The sequence below is a fragment of the Ranitomeya imitator genome, chromosome 2 (assembly GCF_032444005.1).
Source record: "Ranitomeya imitator isolate aRanImi1 chromosome 2, aRanImi1.pri, whole genome shotgun sequence".
Classification (NCBI taxonomy): domain Eukaryota; kingdom Metazoa; phylum Chordata; class Amphibia; order Anura; family Dendrobatidae; genus Ranitomeya; species Ranitomeya imitator.
The window spans coordinates 604,134,757-604,157,099 of record NC_091283.1 but is presented as its reverse complement, the minus strand read 5'-3'; the positions used below and the strand labels follow the sequence as shown (position 1 = coordinate 604,157,099).

Here is a 22,343-nt window from a genome sequence, read left to right as displayed (position 1 = left end):
TTTTGATATGTCGGGCACCACAAACGCTAACACGCTTTATATTAATACAGTGCCTTGCAAAAGTTTTCGTCCCCCTGGAACTTTTCAACCTTTTCCCACATATAATGCTTCAAACATAAAAATACCAAACGTAAATTTTTGGTGAAGAATCAACAAGTGGAACACAGTTGTGAAGTTGAACGAAATTTATTGGTTATTTTAAATTTTTTTGGAAATTCAAAAACTGAAAAGTGGGGCGTGCAATATTATTCGGCCCCTTTAACTTAATACTTTGTTGCACGACCTTTTGCGGTGATTACAGCTGCAAGTCACTTGGGGTATGTCTCTATCAGTTAAGTACATCGAGAGACTGAAATTCTTGCCCATTCTTCCTTGGCAAACAGCTCGAGCTCAGTGATGTTTGATGTAGATCGTTTAACAGCAGTTTTCAGTTCTTTCCACAGATTATCGATTGGATTGAGGTCTGGACTTTGACTTGGCCATACTAACACCTGGATACATCTATTTGTGAACCATTCCATTGTAGATTTTGCTTTATATTTGGGATCATTGTCTTGTTGGAAGACAAATCCAGTCTCCGGTTTTTTGCAGACTACAACAGGTTTTCTTCAAGAATGGTCCTGTATTTGGCTCCATCCATCTTCCCATCAATTTTAACCATCTTCCCCTTCCCTGCTGAAGAAAAGCAGGCCCAAACCATGATGCTGCCACCACCATGTTTGACAGTGGGGATGGTGTGTTCAGGGTGGTGAGCTGTGTTGCCTTTACACCAAACATATCGTTTGCCATTGTTGCCTCAAAGTTCGATTTTGGTTTCATCTGACCAGAGCACCTTCTTCCACATGTTTGGTGTGTCTCCCAGGTGGCTTGTTGCAAACTTTAAATGAGACTTTTTATGGATATCTTTGAGAAATGGCTTTCTTCTTGCCACTCTTCCATAAAGGCCAGATGTGTGCAGTGTACGACTGATTGTTGTCCTATGGACAGACTGTCCCACCTCAGTTGTAGATCTTGATTACACACAGGTGGATTATATTTATCATCAGGCATTTAGGACAACATTGAATCATTCAGAGATCCACAATGAACTTCTGGAGAGTTTGCTGCATTGAAAGTAAAGGGGCCGAATAATATTTCACGCCCCACTTTTCATTTTTTGAATTTCCCCAAAAATTTAAAATAACCAATCAATTTTTGTTCAACTTCACAATTGTGTTCCACTTGTTGATTCTTCACCAAAAATTTACATTTGGTATATCTATGTTTGAAGCATGATACGTGGGAAAAAGTTGAAAGGTTCCAAGGGGCCGAATACTTTTGCAATGCACTGTAACTGAACCCGTGGTAACGATTCTCTATAATGTGCTGCACAGTTATCCTGATGAGCGGTAATTACTTATTGTATAGATGAGGTGTGCTTGCCATTTTCGGTTTCCCTGTGCCTTCCATTCTAATGGCCACATCCGTTGTCCTTCTCTAGGAGGATCCTCTTGAATTACGCTGTATACTGCCCCGGAGTGGGCTATTCACAAGGAATGTCGGACCTTGTCGCCCCGCTGCTGACAGAGGTTCTGGACGAGTCTGACACGTTCTGGTGCTTTGTTGGCCTTATGCAGAACACTATCTTTATCAGCTCACCCTGCGACGAGGACATGGAGAAGCAATTAGTGAGTTCCTCCCGACTTCTAATCCGACCTTACGTGGAGTACTTGTCCTTGTAGTAATTGCATTTTATTGTTTGACTCTAAATACGTTTATTAATGACTGATTGATATGAAAGAAAACCCATTTGCGTTGTACACCGCCTCCTATTGACTGAATGCCGCGTGCGTAATTCTTATACACGTCCTTGAGCCGCTGTCAGGCTGAATGTCGCTGCTGATTGCGCTGTACAATGATATTAAAGATTCTTGTGTTTTCACACCAGCCACGCTCATTTGTCATGTAATATTACAAAAATGGGGGTCTCCCACCGCAGGGGTCTGTAATACCAGCTGTGTTGCAGGTCCCAGTTTGAAGACTCTCTCATTTTCTCCATTTTAAGACCTGGTGCTGTAATCCCTGTTGACAAATTTATTATTATTATTATTATTATTATTCACCGCTTTTCTCGGTGATGTCTGTCAATGCTTGTGCGCCACGTTAGAAGGGAATAACGACCGTTTCTCCCTTTTCGATTCTCCAATAAATTCCAATGACGGTGGTTACCTCTCTGATAAAGCAAATTGCTGCTTTGAATTGACCATTTTTGTTATTTTGTTACCGATTCTATTCCTTTAAATGTATCAATCACGAGGATTTTGGGACCCCATCTGAGAGCAGTATGATATAGTGGTAGAAACTGATTCCAGTGATTTATTACTTACTGGGCTACTTGCTGTAGTTTGATAAAATTACTTTTTAACTTCTGCAGATTTAGCAGTTCTCTGAATGCGGAGCTGTGTGTAACCCCGTCCACACCACTGATTGGCAGATTTCTGCCTATGCACAGTGTACGCAGAAAGCAGTCAATCAGTAGTGGGGGCGAGGTTATACAGAGCAGGAGGACTACATCGCACAAGACAACTGTTTTTTTTTTTTTTTACTGATAATCTGCTGCTGATAAAACATGGTTTATATTGAAATGACACCATTCAGCCTAGTAAGTGCAATATCACTGTAATTAAGAGCATAAATATCTAAAAACCGTCTGACAGATTCCCTTTAAATGGATGGCTTAGAGTGCTATCTATCACCTATTCAATTAATGGGTGCCTCATTAAATGGCTTAACAATGTATCCTTTAGACAGATCCCATATTAGGCTTCGTTCACACTAGCGTCGGGCTCGGCCCGTCGCAGTGCGTCGGGCCGAGGTTACCGACGCTAGCGTTGCCTCCGCCGCACAACGGGTTCAGCGGATGCTGCTTTTCAGCGCATCCGCTGCCCCATTGTGAGGTGCGGGGAGGTGGGGGAGGAGTTCCGGCCGCGCATGCGCGGTCGGAAAAGACGGTCCGTCGGCTGCAAAAAATGTTACATGGAACGTTTTTTGCGGCCGACGGTCGGCCGAAACACGGCGCAACCGTCGCGCGACGGTTGCGACGTGTGGCAATCCGTCGCAATGCGTCGCGTAATGTTAGTCAATGGAGAAAAAACGCATCCTGCAAACACTTTTGCAGGATGCGTTTTTTCTGCAAAACGACGCATTGTGACGGATTGCAGTTAACGCTAGTGTGAAAGTAGGCTTAGTCTGTAGGTGATGGATGCCACCATGAGATATCCACTACAGCCTCCATTAATAAATATGATGCCAACCGCTTATCCATATTGCAATAACTCATCCGTCTGCTCACATTCTGGGGTATCGCGACAGTGTTCACATCCTTCCCTGCCACAATTATACAGTGACTGCAGACTTTTGTCCCAAGCCTGGAGAACCCCTTTAAGAATGCTTGAGAGCTATGGATAGAAAACAGGGATATTTTAATAGCTGCTTTTTAACTTTTTTTTTTTTTTTTGTGAAATTTATTTTAGATGTATCTTCGTGAATTACTTCGGCTGATGCACTTGCGTTTCTACAAGCACTTGGTGTCTCTGGGGGAAGATGGTCTCCAAATGCTGTTTTGCCACCGGTGGATCCTGCTGTGTTTCAAAAGAGAATTTACAGACTCTGAAGCCCTAAGGATGTGGGAAGCCTGTTGGGCTCATTACCAGGTACTGTTCATAGTTACTGTGCTCATGAAAACATTAAATCGCTGCTTCCATGATTTAATTTGGCTTATTCACACTGATTAATTTAAGGGGGCATTCCCATCTCCAAGATCATATCCCAATGTGTAGTAGGTCTAATAATATTAGCAAATACCTTCAATTAGAACTGTAGGATAGTTCTTCTGATTCACTGTGTCACTAACCCATGTGCAGGGCATTGCAGTATCTTGGGTATCCATGGTTACCACTACTCATACAGTGACAGTTATTTAGTTAGTTGTTAGTGGTCGTAACCATGGATATCTAACTGCTATAATTCCATGCATGGGTTAGGTGACAGAGAAGCAGAAGAGCTATACTACATTTCTAATTGGAGGTATTTGCTAATATTATTATTACTACTACACATTGGGATAGGATCTTCGAGATTAGAATACCCCTTTTAAACTGTAGGTAATTTTGCAGGGATACATTACCCTTAAAGGGGTGTTCCCATCTCCAGGTGCCTATCCTAATATGTAGTAAGTGTCAGAATAGAAAGTTCTCACGCTCGCGGTGCCTTTTAGATTTGTGAAAGGAATCTGTGTCAGTCTTTCAAATAATAGACTTTATTCTGGGTGTGTGTGGTTTTTTTTTTTTTTAATGCAATATCACTATGGGGTTAGTAATGAGGGCGTCATTAGAAAGGTGACATCAAGCCCCCCAACTATCACCCTACTTGCCACCAAACCAGGGTAAGTGGGAAGAGGGTGAAGCTATGTGCCAGAATTGGTGCATCTTATGGATGTGCCTTTTCTGGTGCCGCTAAGAGCTAATGTTTTTAGTCCAAAGATATTGGCCCCTTCCTATGCAATTAATATCCGCCTGCCTAGCCTTTGCTGGTTATTAAATATAGGGGGACCCTTACGTCATTTTTTTTTTTTCTTTAGGGAGGGGGGGCATTTTAATAACCAGGAAAGGCTTAAAAATACAGCTGCAAGCTGATTTTAATAGCCTGGAAAGCTCCATGGGTGAAGCCCCCTTCCCTCGGCTGGTTAATAAAATGTCGGGGGACCCTACGCAGTTTTTCATAAAATAATTTAGTATGTAAAAAATTTTTTTTAAAAATACATGTACAGTAAGCTACACGAGCACTGTACTATTACGTGACTACAATCTTTATATCTATTCTATGTGTATATAGCTATTCTATTCTGTCAGGTCCCGCTGTGATTTTTACTGTACACGGCAGAAGAATTGCTAACTTTTCAAAGGACATGGGGGATCCCATGCCTTTTGTTCCTGAATTTATTTACCGTGTATTTAAAGAATAAAAAAAAAAATGTACAGCAAACCATACACACAAAAAGAGCACAGCGAGGTCAAAAATACTCTGTTGTAAAGAAGTCACAGTAAATGAGCAAGTGCTAGTCACAAAATGAAAAAAATACAGGGTATTTAGTTAATATGTTTTTTTGAATGTATATTAAGCTGCTCCACCAATCGCCAAGGTATACCCATAATAGAGCAGTCCTATCTAATGTATATAATCCCTATCTGATGTATTTAAAAACCTGATCATCCGTATAGTACCTGTATAAGCAGGGTTCAGAGAGAAAATATCCAAGTGGACATGCAGGATGGAACAGCTTTAGTGCAAATGGCCCACAGAGGAGTGGTGGACTTCCCAGTCTTGTAGAAACAAGAGAACAATTATAGAACCAAAAACACATGGGCTACTTGCACAGTGAACAAGTCTGTAGAAACCTGTTCACACCACCAAGAAACTTGAAGACAAAAAAGAGCACAGCGAGGTCAAAAATACTCTGTTGTAAAGAAGTCACAGTAAATGAGCAAGTGCTAGTCAAAAAATGAAAAAAAACGTATTCACTAAATACCCTGTATTTTTTTCATTTTTTGACTAGCACTTGCTCATTTACTGTGACATGTGTTTTTGGATATATCTATATATAATCTCTCCTAATCTCTTGAGTATTTCCTTAGAGAATTGCTATTGATGTCATTCACACAGTTTTCCATATAAAATCTCATTGCAATATCACGCATGTTAATCGAATGTAACTCGGAATGCTAGGTGTTAATTGGATTATACTTGCATGAAAATTGCATCACACTTACATTACACTCATCAAACTTTTCTGGACCGTATTTGGACCATTATTTTTTTTCACAGTGATGGTTATGAGCCCTAATTGTCACTAATGGGTTGTCCTATTTCTAATTGGAGTTTTCTCCTTCGCCTCATTGGGGGACACAGACCATGGGTGTATGCTGCTGCCACCAGGAGGCTGACACTAAGTAATACAAAGAAAGTTAGCCCCTCCCCTGCAGTATACACCCTCCTGCTGGCCCCCAGCTAACCAGTTCTTGCTTAGTGTCCGTAGGAGGCACACGGACGGGTCTGCTATTCAGACCCAAAGAACTCTTTTTTTACCGTTTTTTACTTTTTACTACGGTCGAATGGGGCGACGGATTCTTTCATGTTCCGATCTCCTCGAACCATCAACAGGCGAGCACGGGAGTTTTACCTCTCCGTATCCTCTCCTGCGACGTGGGAAGCCACTGCCTGAGCTGATTTTAGGGGCGACGGGCCCCTTCAAGGGCACCGATCTCCCCCCTCCCTTATCAGACGAGCACTGGAGTTTCACCTTCAGTATCCTCTTCTGCAGCCAGGTCTATTGCCGGACATTCAGCCCTGTCCACCAGGTTTTACCCTCGGCTGTACAGAGGCACCTTCCAGCGTGGCGTCCGAGCAGCCCCCACTGCATCACCACTGAAAAAGCGGATGATGGAAGGAGGCAGACGGTTCCTCTCCACCCCTCTTCTGCAGGGATGGTGGATGGAGGCTCCCCAACCCTGCACCGTCCTATCTACCCGGGCACAGCTCCTACCTGCAGCATCTGCCACCCCCTCCATATTGGGGTAAGTGCTCCGTGAGATTTGGGTTTTCCGGCGGTCAGAGGAGGGCTCCATAGCGACTGGGTCCCCACAGAGCTTCGCGGCACTTTTCCCCTCAGTCTGCGGGTGCGCGCCGGCCGAAGCCATAAATTTAGTCCCCGGCTTCTGCCCTGTTTAGGCCGCATCCCGGGAAGCCCCGCCCACCGCTTGCTCCCTTCTAGCGGCTCCGCCCCCCTATTCAGGCGCTTCTCGTTCCAGACGAGATCTCGGCGGCCATCTTCTTCCTCCTCCATTGCGGTCACTATTTCTTCTGGAGGGGGCTGCGGCCGGCGGTTTTTCAGCGCTGAAGTCAGCGCTATTCCAGACGGGGGACTCAGAACCTGAGTAAGGTGAATCGCCCCAATATCTCCCCCCCCCCCCCCCCCGGCACGCATCCCGGCAGCATTAAGGGACTAGCTTTCCCTGTTTTTTATATACTTAAGGCTGCAATCTCTGGTGCTCCTGCACACTACAGAATGTATAGTACAGTGTGCAGGCTTGCAAACAGAGAGCTGTGAGTTCCCAGCAATGAAGCTCTCATGACTCTGGTGACTCATTCCCTGGTGACTCGTTCCCTGGTGACTCATTCCCTGGTATTTAATACTCTGCCCGGTAGTCGCTGGGCCCATAGGTGCATCCCCAGCTTTCCATGCCTTTTTATTAAACCCAGGACCAGCATTCCCTGGTCTTAAGGGTCCCCTAGTTTTAAAAGGGTCACATCCCCAGCATTCTCTGCTCTGCCAGAAGCCGGTCTCCTTTTCCTTAGTACTTAATCAGGCCAGTATGCCCTGGTCTTAAAGGCACAGGGCCAGTAGGCACTGGTCTTAAAGGCACATGGCAAGTATGCCCTCGTCTTAAAGGCACATGACCAGCATCCCTGGTCTTAAAGGAGCATGACCAGCATACTTGTTCTTAAAGGCACATTACCAGCTTTGCTGGTCTTTAAGGCACTTGTTCCAACATTCCTTTCATGACCAGTATTCCTGGTCTTAAAGGCACGTGACCAGCATGCCCTGGTCTTATAGACTCGTGACCAGTATACCCTGGTCTTAAAGGCACATGACCAGTATGCCCTTGTCTTAAAGGCACGTGACCAGTATTTCCTGGTCTTAAAGGCACATGACCAGTATGCCCTGGTCTTAAACGCTATAACCAGTATGCCCTGGTCTTAAAGGCACATGACTAGTACGTCCTGGTTTTCAAGGCACATGACCAGTATGCCCTGGTCTTAAACGCACGTGACCAGTATCCCCTGGTCTTAAACGCAATAACCAGTATGCCCTGGTCTTAAACGCACGTGACCAGTATCCCCTGGTCTTAAACGCAATAACCAGTATGTCCTGGTTTTCAAGGCACATGACCAGTATGCCCTGGTCTTAAAGGCACGTGACCAGCATGCCCTGGTCTTATAGACTCGTGACCAGTATCCCCTGGTCTTAAAGACACGTGTCCAGTATACCCTGGTCTTAAAGGCACATGACCAGTATGCCCTTGTCTTAAAGGCACGTGACCAGTATTTCCTGGTCTTAAACACTATAACCAGTAGGCCCTGGTCTTAAAGGCACATGACTAGTACGTCCTGGTTTTTCAAAGCCATGACCAGTATGCCCTGGTCTTAAAGGCACGTGACCAGTATCCCCTGGTCTTGAACGCAATAACCAGTATGCCCTGGTCTTAAAGGCACATGACTAGTACGTCCTGGTTTTCAAGGCACATGACCAGTAAGCCCTGGTCTTAAAGGCACGTGACCAGTATCCCCTGGTCTTAAAAGCAATAACCAGTATGCCCTGGTCTTAAAGGCACATGACTAGTACGTCCTGGTTTTCAAGGCACATGACCAGTATGCCCTGGTCTTAAAGGCTCATGTCCAGTATGCCCTGGCTTTTAAAGGCACACGACCAGTATGCCCTGGTCTTTAAGGCACGTGACCATTATGCCCTGGACTTAAAGGCTCAGGACCAGTACGCCCTGGTCCTAAACGCAAATGACCAGCATACCCTGGTTTTAAGGGCACATGACCATTATCTCCTGGATTTCAGCATGCCCTGCTTTTAAAGGCACATGAACAGTATGTCATCTTACAAAAGGCACAAGACCAGTATTCCCTGGTCTTAAAGGCTCATGGCCAGTAACCCCTAGCATTAAAGGCGCATGACCAGTATTTACTGGTCTTAAGGGCACATCATCTATCCTAAGCTGGTCACCCTAACTGAGCTCTGGAGCACTCACATGCTCCCTCTCCTACAATGGGAGCCGTCGGCTAGCAGGGGCCGCAAGTATTCTAGAAAAACGTACAGGTTCTAGAAAATCTCCATCAACATTTGACGGTGATGCACTGGAAGACCTCTAAGTAGGATACCATACCTGGTCGGAATTTTATGGGCGATGGGTCCCTTTAAAGGGCTCCGATTTCCCCCCACACCTTCAACAGACGAGCACACGGAGTGTCGCCTCCATGTATCTTCTTCTGCATCCAGGTCTATCGCCACAACCTGCCCTGTCCACTCGGAAACCTCAATTCTGGGGATGTGGCGTCCACATTTGTGGCGTCCCAACAAGGAGGTTTTCCCCCCTTTGTATCAGATGCAAGAAAGTGGACGATTCCTCTCCACTTCCCTGTTAAGAAGATGGTGGATCGAGGTTTTTCCTTATTTTCTTCTCTGCACGACGATGGCAGAGACCTGCTGGTTACAGTCCCGCATTCTGTCACTTGGCAGACTCGCCAGGCAGAATTTCTTGCGGTATTCCTACCAGTATCCTGGCAGGTGTATCATCAATTAAGATTCCACAGACGGTCGGATAGCAAATCTAGTTCGTTCCGTCTTGTGGTTTCGGGTTCAGCGCTCTACCCTTCCTTAGCCGCCACATGGGTTGCTTGACCAAAGGGAGAGAATGAAAGTCTCCGGGTCCCAGACCTTATCTACTTCGTTCCACAGTATAGCTGGCCAATCAAATCTTCTGAGCGGGAGACTAGCAAGGGATCGTATCTCTTCTTCAGGCTCAACCAGCAGTGGAAGCATTGGCCAGGACAGTCTAGATCTAAGGGATCTTGGTTCCAAAATGGAGGGAATGAAAAGTATCTCCATTCCTGGACCCCAAACTTCTAACAACCTTTGACAGGGCCCTTTCTTTTTTCGGATGGAGTTCCTCCGCTCAGCCACTTCTTCAACAGAGAAACGTGGTTGTTTTCTGGCATCCATCGTCATTCGGGATTCTTACCCTCACATACCTATTTCTCCTCTCTACTATAATCTCTTCGCCTTTCCATTCGCGAACAGTATTTTCACGACCTGGCCCTTCTGCCTGGCTACCACACCAGAGTGGTCGCAAGGGTCATGACGGTTGTCATGTTCTTCTTGCACCTTAGAAGCATGGTCGTCCTGCCCTATTTGGTCGACTTTGTAGCTGCTCTCCTAGGACTACGCTGAGTCGTCCATATCACTTGCAATTACCTCTCTATTGGGCTAGCAGCTAAACTTAGACAAGTTTTTTTTTTTTTTTTTTTTTTTCCTCATTCTCAGCCCAGCAGATCCTCTTTGAGGATGATCCTGCCCAAGAAGGATGGTTATTCTCTCTCGGGTCTAGGTCGTGGCCCGTCTACAGGGAGCTTGCGCACTCGATCTCTCATTCCCTCGGTTCTTTCAATTCGCTAGGAGGGTTCTGAGGGAAAGGACGTCTACGGAAGCAGTTTCCTTCGCTGCGCTCGTTTTCTGCAAGTCTATCATGCTCTCAAAGGGTAGTCTCTGAGCTCCTTTCTCTTCCAGAGCCTTCTCCTGGCCCAAAGGCTATTGGGAGATACCATTGCCAGTTTTCTTCTCCCGATCATCTCTCTGTAGATCCGAACGGTACGGCTATTCCTTCAGCAGGCCCTCTGCCTTCTGGTGGGTCTTCAGTTGGATAATGCCTCGGCTGTGCCCCAAGTTAGCCATCTAGCAAGTACCCTCAGTCAAGCGCCATGGCTAAGGTACCTCGCACTCTCTGATGGGCCGAGTTCTATCTTCGGTGATCTCAACAGTACATTCCCTGGAGTAGAACACTGGGCGGCAGACATATTCAGCCGTCCGGGTTTTTCCTCAAGTGAGTGGGAACTTCACTCGGAAATCTTCCATCGGACCTGCCTTCACTGGAGTACTCCAGAGGTAGTTCGGATGGCGTCCAAACTGAACGCCAATGTACTCCAGTTCATGGTTTGGCCTCGCGATCCAAGACCATTGCAGTGCATGATCTATTCTTCCATGGTACCAATTTCCATAACCCCTCTTCCACTGCGTCTGAAACCTTTTCGGAAGCGGGTAGGGCCCCAGTGATCCCGGGAGACCCGCACTGACCATGTCGGGTTTTTTTCTCGCTTGCGGTACTAGTATTTTTCCGGCTTATTGTCTCAAGCTGGAAATATGGTCTTTCTTGCAGGCCTCAACCTGTAGTTCTTCCCTACCGCGTACCGTTAAATCCGTGGGACCTTAATGGTCCTGGGCATCTTACAGTGGACTCCTTTTCTGATCCGGATAGACTTTTCTATCAGGGAGGGTCTCTCCCCTTCTTTCTCTGCGCTCTTGTCCTCCTGATGAGTCTTCAGATCTCGACGCTCTGTTCTTTATCTTTTTTCCTTATTACCTTCAAGGCAAGGTTGCCCTCTAGCCATCCCCTTCCCTCGTTGCCAAGGGGTATTATATCTCCACTGTTGCAGGGGCATCGTCCTCTCATCTCCTTCGGCTCTAGTCCACAAAGCGGAATGGGTTCTCCATAATCTGGAAGAAGCGAGTGCTCCGAGTGGGTACGTATCGAGGACGACGTCCTTCCAAAGGTTGGACATTTTACTCGGGTTTTTCGATGGTAAGTAGGCTTCCTGACTGTCACAGGAAGGGTTTAGCCGTTTTTCTTCGGCCACGTTAGCCTGGTGGATTCTTTTCTCCATCCAGGAGTCCTTTCGCGCTAGATGCCAGCCTATCTCCCTGTCTGAGGGCTCTAGGCGCCAGACGTCGGCAAGCACGACCGCAGGCTTGCGAATTCCTCCAGGCCGCATGCATTCTTGAAGCACTATAATTCACTCACTTCCACAGATGTGAGTCTGGGCAGGTGGACTTTGCAGGCCGCGGTGGCGCACTTGTAAGTAGCGGCTACACGGCCTGAAGTGATGTTGTCCCCACCCAGGGACTGCTTTGGGACGTCCCATGGTCTGTGTCCCCCAATGAGGCGAAGGAGAAATAGGGATTTTTGTGTACTCACCGTAAAATCCTTTTCTCCGAGCCATTCATTGGGGGACACAGCTCCCACCCTGTTATTAGCTTATGCTTTGTTTTTATCTTTTGATATGTTATACTCTTATATATAATGTGACATGCTTTACGCTTATATGTCGTTATTGATCTCCTACTGCTTTTGCACCGAACTGGTTAGCTGGGAGCCAGCAGCAGGGTGTATACTGCAGGGGAGGAGCTAACTTTTTCTTTGTATTACTTAGTGTCAGCCTCCTGGTGGCAGCAGCATACACCCATGGTCTGTGTCCCCCAATGAATGGCTCGGAGAAAAGGATTTTACGGTGAGTACACAAAAATCCCTATATTTGCTAATATTATTAGACCTACTACATATTGGGATAGGATCTTGGAGATGGGAATACACTTAAAAGGGGTTGTTCTCTACTAGGACAACCCCATCTTAAACTCAGTGTTTGGCTCCATTAAAAAATAAAGCCTATACTCCCCTCCTGTGCTTTCTCCGTTCCCACGGGTCGGCACTTGCTCTCCACAGGGCTGTGATGTGGTGTTGTGGCACGTGACGTCGGCACCCAAATCAGCTGCAGCTGATCCTTGGCTTCCTTTTCATGTTCAGTTTGTCCGAAGGCAGAGACAGTGACACACTCCACATAGACAAAAATGTGACCCACCTAACGAACAGCACCACATTTGTGCATGGTTTGTGACTGGTATTGCAGCTAAGCCCAATTCATAGGTCATGTGTACCCCCATTTCGTGTGTAAAGTAGCGGTCTGCTGAGCGCACATTTGGCTGACCACTGTCATGTATAAGTCATACTCCAATACCTGATGGTGACTGTTACCCAGGAGGACTTTTTCTCTTTTAGACGGATTATTTCCACCTTTTCCTATGCGTTGCGATAATTGTCCTTTATGGCGAGGATGTCATTGAGCAGCAACTACCGGCTGACCAGGTGCTGTTACATTTCAGTAACTTGGCTATGCATATGAATGGAGAGCTGGTTCTTAAAAAGGTGAGAACTTTGTTACGTGACTTACATTTACCGTGTATGTTTGTTCCACAAATGAATCCCTTGTTCTCCAGTGAAAAGTAGATGACATATTCTGATTCACAATTTGGGTCCTGTCGTCCAAGAATACCTTAAATTATGTTGTTTGGGCTGCAGTGGTCATCCTATTGCACTTATCTCTAGCAACTACCGTATTTTTTTGGACTATAAGACGTACCAGACCATAAGACGTACCCCAAATTTTGGGATGGAAAATAGCAGAAAATAGATTTTTATAAGATTGGGGTCCATCTTATTGTCCGAATTTAAGGTATCTTACCTAAGAGGCAGCGGTGGTACAGCGGGGGTCACAGGAGGCTGGGTCCCTTCCTCAGGAAGCCGGCGGCGGCAGAAGTGGGGCAATGCTGCAGTCCCAGGGTGCGATGCTGTGGGTCTGGTGTCGGCGGTGAGGCAGAGATGGAGGAGGGTCCCATCCTTGGGATACCGGCAGAGGTGTGGCGATGCCGCGGCGGTGGGCAGGGGGGGAGTGCACCTAAACAGGGTCCCTACTTCAGGATGCCAGCGGCAGAAATGTGGCGGCGCCGCGGACCGGTGTCCACGATGAGCAGTGTGCATCACCGGTTTCCCTGCGGCCATCTTCCTGAAGCCAACAAAAGCACAAGAAACAAGAGCCATCAAAATATCTGCACACCACCAAAGTTATGATAAAAATAATATAAGCTTTATTGGGAACATAATTAAAAACATCTAAAATCACACATAACCTCCGTGCAGATGCCCCTGTGAACACTGTATGCCAAAATATACATAGACATATAAACGTATGAAATCTTACAGACGTGTCCCTGCCCTCTGCACTTAATATTATTAATATAACTATATATAGTCAAAATTTGAAATGAACACGCTGTATACAACCATATAACAACAAATATGCACACAGTCAAGTAAAATACAAGCCACACAGCATGCAAATAGCATGCAACACCTCACCACAATATGCAGTTTCCAGCAAAAAAAACCCCTATGGACCCAGAGGAGCAGATAAAATAAACTGCCCTAGATATCCAAAGAAAGGGACAGGGGAAGATGTCCAAATATATACCCTGAAATACCCTGCATAGTCTGATCCTAGGAGTGGTCAAAAGGTGAAGATAGTGCTGGAGAAAGCACCATAGGATAAATCCTGCTGCAGGAGGCTGTGAGGCTGAATAGTCACAGGGCAAATGCGACCGGAGGAGAAGCCCAACGCGTGTCGCTGTTCTAGGACAGCTTCGTCAGGGGAAGTAGTGCAAATACCCCCAATAGCGCTTAAATACCTTATAATCAATTGTGTGGTCAGGTCAGGTGTGGCTGGCAGAGCATGGGGGCCGGAAAACCGGAAGTGACTCACCAGGAAGAAGGGAAAATGAAAGTGTCCTGAATAACACACTGCACATGTGCCAATGGAAGGTCAAAACAGCTGAATGGATACAGGCAAAAAGCCTGAAGAAACGTAAGTGTTTATGACAGCGCAGCTCCCGGGAGCAGATGTGGTGACAGTCCTGCAATGCATAACTGTCAGCACATCTATGGGCACAAGAGAGGAAGCATACTTGTACAGTCCATAGAGAGAGGCAGCAAGTACACAACAAGGAAGAGAAAGCAGAACCAATCCTATAAGATTAATATAGAACCAGAAGATTAAATCCTGAAAAAAGATTTTATGATTATGTACATATATATATACCAATAAATAAGCACATATATAGCTCATAGTGTTATAACATGAAATAAATATATATATATGTATTCCGGTGTGCAGACTTCATTAGAACATACAGTACATAGAAGACAGAATTAAATACCATCAAACTATGCTGAATCAGATTATTTCATCAATATATATACAGCATCCTCACAATATATATGGATAAAACTTCCATAATATGATATTACACAGGATTACAGGAGGATACTTCAATTGTCCTATTATGTAGTATATGGTCCAATGGGGAAGGAGAAGAATTGGATCCCTCTCCCTTTCCCCCATATAATGTTCCATTTAGGTCCAGAGTCTTTTCCTCTTCTCCGAAGTTTTGTAAAAAAAAAACATAAATTCTTCTCCAGACTTCCATATCACAACCAGAGGGAGTCGATGCCACTCAATATGCTGTTCGGGAAATGCATAACTCTATTCCAAACGTCCACCACCACCGCAGAAATCCTGAAGAAGAATAGCCGAGTTATCCCAAAAAACCTGTAAAGAGGAGGTCCTCGATAATTCCATGGGGCGCCATAGAGTGGAGCTGGTAGATCCAACGGGATTCTACCTGTAGCAATTTCTTATGCAATGTGCCACCCCTATCGGAGGTCCTCAGATGTTCCAAACCAATAACTCTAGTATTGGTATAACTCCCAGCATGATGCGTCAAGTAATGAGCCGCCACCGTAGTAAGGGTCTTACCTTTTGCGTCTATCAGCCACCGCTGTATTGATCGTGGAAAAATGTCCCTGAATCCTCCGGCGCAGCTCCTGTGTGGTCTGCCCTACATAGACACGAGGGCAAGTACATATGATGGCATAGATAACATTAGATGTTTTGCAATTAATGTAGGACTTTAATCTATGTGGCGTCTGATCTGTTGGGTTAATAAAGGAATCTCGCGTGGGGTGCATATATGTACATACCGTGCAATTCCCGCACGGAAAAGAACCTTTCAGGACAATACCACGATTCAATTTATGAGTGGGCCTAGAATAATGGCTCCTCGTAAGTATGTCCCTAAAATTGGGAGCCCTTTTTGCGGTCACTAAGGGTCGTGGGCTGATCACCTGTGCTGTTTGCGTGTCAGCAGTCAGGATTCTCCAGTGATTGTTCAGGATGTCCCTTACCTGGTTCCACTGAGTATGGTATCCGGTAATGAAGCGCACAAATTTGTCCGTTTCCTTCTTTGTAGGGACCAGTAAGGTGTCCTGTGTCTGTATTTTTGCTCTCTGATAGGCCCGAGAGATACATTTCTTGGGGTAATTCCTCCTCCTAAATCTCTCCGTAAGATCATGGGCTTCCCTACGAAAATCCTCGTCATCGGTACAGTTTCGTCGTGCCCTGAGGAATTGTCCCCTCGGAATGCCATACCTCGTATGTTTTGGATGGAAGCTACGATACTCCAACAGACTATTAACCGCTGTGGGCTTGCGATAAAGACAAGTAGATAATTTGCCATTCTGACATTTAACCTCAAGATCCAGAAATTGCACTGCAACAGAAGAAAACTGGTGAGTCAAAAAAATATTAAAAGGATTATGATTGAGGACGTCCAGACATTCCTCAATAGAGCCTGACCAAATAAAGAAAATGTCGTCTATGAATCGCGACCAATGCCGTACCTTATTGATGAAGAAATTGGAGACATAGACGACAGTGTGCTCCCACCACCCTAAAAAAAGGTTTGCAAAAGCTGGGGCGCAGCGCGCCCCCATTGCCACGCCTGATGTTTGAATATAGAAGGTTCTGTCAAATAAGAAAAAATTGTGTCTCAAAACAAAATCTAATAAATCAATAATGGAGTCATGCATTCTGTCAGAATTGGTTTGTTGATCGAGGAAAAACATGATTGCCTGTAGGCCATCATCGTGACTGATATTCGAATAAAGGGATTCCACGTCACAGGTAACCATAATCTCCCCTGATGATAAATCCAACCCTTTGTATATGCTGATAAAGTGTGAGGAGTCCCTAATGTGAGAAGGCAATTTAAGCACAAATGGCTGTAGAAAAAAATCAATGTAGATACACGCCTTCTCACACAGACTCCCAATACTAGACACGATAGGTCGGCCTGGGGGTTTATTCAAATCTTTGTGAACCTTGGGTGGCATATAGAACGTAGATGTAGTTGGTTCCTCTACCCAAATAAAGTCCCGTTCCTGAACACTGATAACCCCCAGTTCAAAAGCCCTATCCAAGAGAGCTCTCAATTTCGTAGAGAATACCCCCGTAGGATTGGAGGGGAGTCTTCGATAAAAATGCTGGTTACCAAGTTGTCTAATTTCTTCCTCGAGATACAAGCTATGGGGCCACAGGACAACATTACCCCCCTTGTCCGCCTCCCTGATCAAGAATTCTTTATTTGACCGTAGGTCAGATAGAGCCCGTCGTTCCTGAGTAGTCAAATTAGGCATGATGCCTATCCTAGGGGGGAGTGCTTCAATATCCTGTTTATGCTTCAATATCCTGTTTGACCATCTCGAAGAAGATTTTGACAGCTGGTATAGTGGACAGGGGTGGACACACAGTGGATTTGTTCTTGTGAGGAAAATTACGCCTACCTGTGTTAGATTCACCCTCTTGTAGGAGCTCCATCAGATCTTGAAAAACTCCATGTTCAGTCTGATCAAGAGAGGAAATCGCCTGTGGTTGTATGTGCAAAACCTGGAGGACGATTTTCCTACAGAATAAAAAAAGATCCTTGATCAAAGTGAAATTATCAGCCCGTTGTGCTGGCGAGAAAGTCAGACCCCTGCTTAATACTGCAGTTTCAATAAGTGTTAGTTGGTGTTGAGACAAGTTGACAATCTGCAATGAATCATGTTTAATCTGAACATCAGACTCACCATCACTGTTGGTTGATGACGGGATCACTTGCGTTGTTTCATCCGTTTGTTGTGATATGGAGGTCTGTATCCCCTGTTCCTGGTGATCCGAGTGGTTAGGTCTACGTCTCCTATGCCATTCTGACATTTAACCTCAAGATCCAGAAATTGCACTGCAACAGAAGAAAACTGGTGAGTCAAAAAAATATTAAAAGGATTATGATTGAGGACGTCCAGAAATTCCAGACATTCCTCAATAGAGCCTGACCAAATAAAGAAAATGTCGTCTATGAATCGCGACCAATGCCGTACCTTATTGATGAAGAAATTGGAGACATAGACGACAGTGTGCTCCCACCACCCTAAAAAAAGGTTTGCAAAAGCTGGGGCGCAGCGCGCCCACATTGCCACGCCTGATGTTTGAATATAGAAGGTTCTGTCAAATAAGCTGGAGGCTTCAGGAAAGAGGCCGCATGTGCGCAGATCGAGATCTTGGCGGCCATTTTCCTGAAGCAGAGTGCCACCGAGATTTCAATCTGCACATGCGCAGCCTCCGGCTGCCATTTTCCTGAAGCCTCTGGTGCCCCACGGCTTCAGGAAGATGGCCACAGGAAAACCGGTGATGCACTCTGCTCACCGTGGACACTAGGCCGTGGCACCGCCACATTTCTGCCATCGCCATCCTGAAGGAGGGACCCTGCTCAAGTACACCATTCTAAAAACTGCACCCATCAAGGTGCTCAAAACCACATTCAAGAAGTTTATTAACCCTTCAGGTGTTTCACAGAAATTTTTGGAATGTTTTTTTTTTTTTAAACGAACATTTAACTTTAAAAAAAAAAAAAAAAAATTACTTCAGCTCCAATTTGTTTTAATTTACCAAGGGTAACAGGAGAAATTGGACCCCAAACGTTGTTGTACAATTTGTCCTGAGTACGCTGATACCCCATATGTGGAGGTAAACCACTTGTTTGGGTGCATGGCAGAGCTCGGAAGGGAAGGTGCGTTGTTTGACTTTCCAATGCAAAATTGACTGGAATTGAGATCGGATGCCATGTCGCGTTTGGTGAGCCCCTGATGTGCCTAAACATTGAAACCTCCCACAAGTGACACCATTTTGGAAAGTAGACCCCATAAGGAACTTGTCTAGATGTGTTGTGAGAACTTGGACCCACCAACGGCTTCACAGAAGTTTATAACACAGAGCCGTGAAAATAAAAAAAAAAAAATGTTGGCCCCCAGGAGAAATTGGACCCCAAAAGTTGTTGTGCAATTTGTCCTGAGTACGCTGATACCCCACGTGTGGTGGAGAACCACCGTTTGGGCGCATGGGAGAGCTCGGGAGGGAAGGAGCGCCGTTTGGAATGCAGACTTAGATGGATTGGTCTGCAGGCGTCATGTTGCATTTGCAGAGCCCCTGATGTACCTAAACAGTAGAACCCCCCCCACAAGTGACCCCATATTGGAAACTAGACCCCCCAAGGAACTTATCTAGATGTGTTGTGAGAACTTTGAACCCCCAAGTGTTTCACTACAGTTTATAACGCAGAGCCATGTAAACAAAAATTCCTTTTTTTTCCACAAAAATTCTTTTTTAGCCCCCAGTTTTGTATTTTCCCAAGGGTAACCAGAGAAATTGGACCCCAAAAGTTGTTGTCCAATTTGTCCTGAGTATGCTGATACCCCATATGTTGGGGTAAACCCCTGTTTGGGCGGAAGGGAAGGAGCACTGTTTTACTTTTTCAACGCAGAATTGGCTGGAATTGAGATCGGACGCCATGTCGCATTTGGAGAGCCCCTGATGTGCCTAAACAGTGGAAACCCCCCAATTGTAACTGAAACCCTAACCCTAATCCCAACCCTAACCACACCTCTAACCTGAACACGCCCCTAACCCTAATCCCAGCCAGCTAATTGGCACCTGTCACACACTAAAAGACTCTTTTTATTTCAAAAAATAGTTTCTCCACATTTTGAGAGCTATCATTTTTCTATATTTTGGTCCACAGAGTCATGTGAGGTCTTGTTTTTTGCGGGATGAGTTGACGTTTTTATTGGTAACATTTTCAGGCACGTGACATTTTTTGATCGCTTTTTACTCCGATTTTTGTGAGGCATAATGGCCAAAAACCAGCTATTCATGAATTTCTTTTGGGGGAGGCGTTTATACCGTTCCGCGTTTGGTAAAATGGATAAAGCAGTTTTATTCTTCAGGTCAGTACGATTACAGCGATACCTCATTTATATAATTTTTTTGATGTTTTGGCGCTTTTATACGATAAAAACTATTTTATATAAAAAATAATTATTTTTGCATGGCTTTATTCTGAGGACTATAACTTTTTTATTTTTTCGCTGATGATGCTGTATGGCGGCTCTTTTTTTGCGGGACAAGATGACGTTTTCAGCTGTACCATGTATATTTATATCCTTCTTTTTGATCGTGTGTTATTCAACTTTTTGTTCGGCGGTATGATAACACTGGTCAACAGCATTTTTGGTGCCAAAGATATTTCATCGAATTTAGGGTAACTTTGGGGTGCTGATTCTGAATATGTCATCAGTTTTGCCAGGTTGGCTCAAGTTTTTGAGATTTTTCGTAAAATGTGTAAAAAAAAAAGACGTAATTTGCTACACGCGCATTAACTTTATTGATATTGTCATGAATACAATAAATTTAACAAAGTAAATGTTGATTTTAGTTTATTTTAACTAGTTTTTCAAAAATGAACAAGACATGAAAGATAGGAGACATTTAATCGCTGGAAAAGCGCTTTTTATATGATTTTCTTCTATGTGAGCTATTCGGGCAGTCACGCTGTAGATTCCAGCAGTAATCAGCCATCATATGTCTGTCCCATCTGCCTTGGTACCTTTCCTCCATCACCATAATATCCTGATGAAATCTCTCCCCTTGTTCTTCGCTAAAATCTCCAAGGTTTTCTGGAAATCTGTCCAAGTGACTGTGAAGATAATGCAATTTAATGCTCATGTGTACACCAAGATTTCTAAATCTCAATAGCATGTTTTGTACCAGTTCTTCATAATTGTCTGCCTTTTGATTTCCCAAGAAGTTCTTCACTACCAACACAAAACTACACCATGCAGCAGCTTCAATGTCATTCATTTCCTTAGGAAAATTTGAATCTTTAATGAGTTTCCGAATTTGAGGACCATCAAAGATTCCTGCCTTCAGTTTTTCGCTACTAAGACCAGGGAAAGATCTGCAGATGTGCATGAAGCAATTACCATCTTTGTCTAATGCCTTGACGAACTGCTTCATTAATCCTAACTTTATGTGAAGTGGTGGTAGAATGATTTTTTCCCTGTCCACCAAAGGTTCGTTCACTATGTTTGATGCTCCTACTGTCAAGGTGTCCCTTGAAGGCCAATTCAGTTTCTCCCAGTGCTGATGTTTTGCTCTACTATCCCACATGCAGATGAAGCAAGGATACTTTGTGTATCCACTTTGCTGTCCAAGTAAAAAGTTGACCATTTTTAAATCAACACATATCAGCCACGAATGTTCATGGTAGCACAGTTTCTCCAAGACCATTTTGACATTTTTGTATTGTTCTGCAAGTTTAGTTGAGTGAGCTACTGGAAGAGATGCACACTGATTGCCATTGTTCAACAAAACACATTTCAAACTCCTTTTAGAACTATCTATGAAAAGCCTCCAGTCTTCAGGACGATATACTTGTAAACCCATTTGCAGCATCAGGCCAGGAATATCCTTACAATATACAAGTAGGTCATCTTCACAGAAAAATTGAAGAAGTGCTTCTTCTCTGGTCCTGTAAGATGTAATTTTAGTTCCAGGCGTCAGACAATTTTTTTCACTTAGCCTTGAAGCTAAAAGTTCGGATGCACTTTTTGAGAGGTTGAGGTCTCTTATTAGATCGTTGAGCTCTCCTTGGGTAAATTGCGTAGGTGTTCTGAAACTTCCTTCATATTCTAGTTCACTTCCAGAACTGATGTTTAGCTCCATACCCTGCATTTCATCATCATCAGGTGGGGGAAGGTCAGGTAACATGGTAAACACAGGTACAGGCACATCTTCACAATGAGGGACAGGCCTTCTTGCAGATTCCATGTTAGGATACTCCCATTTTCGTTTCTTATGCTTATTGAATCCTTGCACTTGCACTGCACAGAAATAACAGTCATCATGATGATTTTTTTGCTCTCTCCACACCATTGGAAAACCAAATTTGAAGCTTTTTCTTTGTCCTTTGCTCCATTTTCGTAATAATTCGATACATGCTTTGCACACTATGTGTGGTGCCCAAAACTTGTCTTGGTCCCCAAGCATAACCCCAAAATAGGCAAAATACACTTTTTTTACGAAGTCTGTTATGTTTCTTCTATGTTTTGGCAGTGTGTATTCACCACAAATGTAACAGAATGAGTCTGGATCGTTAAGACAACTTCTTCTTGAGTTCATGCTTTTCACTGGAAAACAGACAACAACATAAAGTTAGTGCAAAAATCAAGCTATGAACAAACTTTTAGAACACTAACACAAAACTATATTGAGAACTGCTCAGTTCAAGTACTAATCCAAAGAAATTAGAGATGATGCGTCGCATTTACCAACAAGTGCTATAAATAAGATACCAAAAATCTCAAAAACTTGAGCCAATCTGGCAAAACTGATAGCATATTCAGAATCAGCACCCCAAAAATACCACAAATTCATTAAAATATTTTGGACACCAGAAAAAAAATTTTTTTTTTTGTTGACGTGTGTAATAAAGCGTTTTTTGCCTCCTCTTTTTGTTTTTACGGTGTTCACTGAAGGGGTTAACTAGTGGGACAGTTTTATAGGTTGGGTCGTTACGGACGCGGCGATACTAAATATGTGTACTTTTTATTTAGATAAAGAAATGCATTTTTTTAAACTATATATAT

General features: G+C 44.4%; 1 protein-coding gene and 1 long non-coding RNA gene across 4 annotated transcripts in view; one reads left to right on the top strand and one right to left on the bottom strand.

Moving 5' to 3' along the window:
* Window positions 1-22,343, top strand: part of TBC1D16 (TBC1 domain family member 16) — an 84,938-nt gene that overhangs the window by 53,354 nt on the left and 9,241 nt on the right. For 2 of the 3 annotated variants that reach the window (XM_069752423.1, XM_069752425.1), the window contains exons 9-11: window positions 1,481-1,667; window positions 3,513-3,692; window positions 12,711-12,857. In XM_069752423.1, the coding sequence (XP_069608524.1) occupies window positions 1,481-1,667; window positions 3,513-3,692; window positions 12,711-12,857 (514 nt within the window). The remainder of the gene's footprint in view (window positions 1-1,480; window positions 1,668-3,512; window positions 3,693-12,710; window positions 12,858-22,343) is intronic. The other variant, XM_069752424.1, reaches the window with a different exon arrangement.
* LOC138667627 (uncharacterized) lies at window positions 14,958-17,563 on the bottom strand. Its single transcript, XR_011318866.1, has 4 exons — window positions 17,451-17,563; window positions 17,166-17,284; window positions 16,224-16,347; window positions 14,958-16,093 (listed from the first exon to the last, which is right to left on the bottom strand). It is a non-coding gene; the product is annotated as an uncharacterized lncRNA (long non-coding RNA).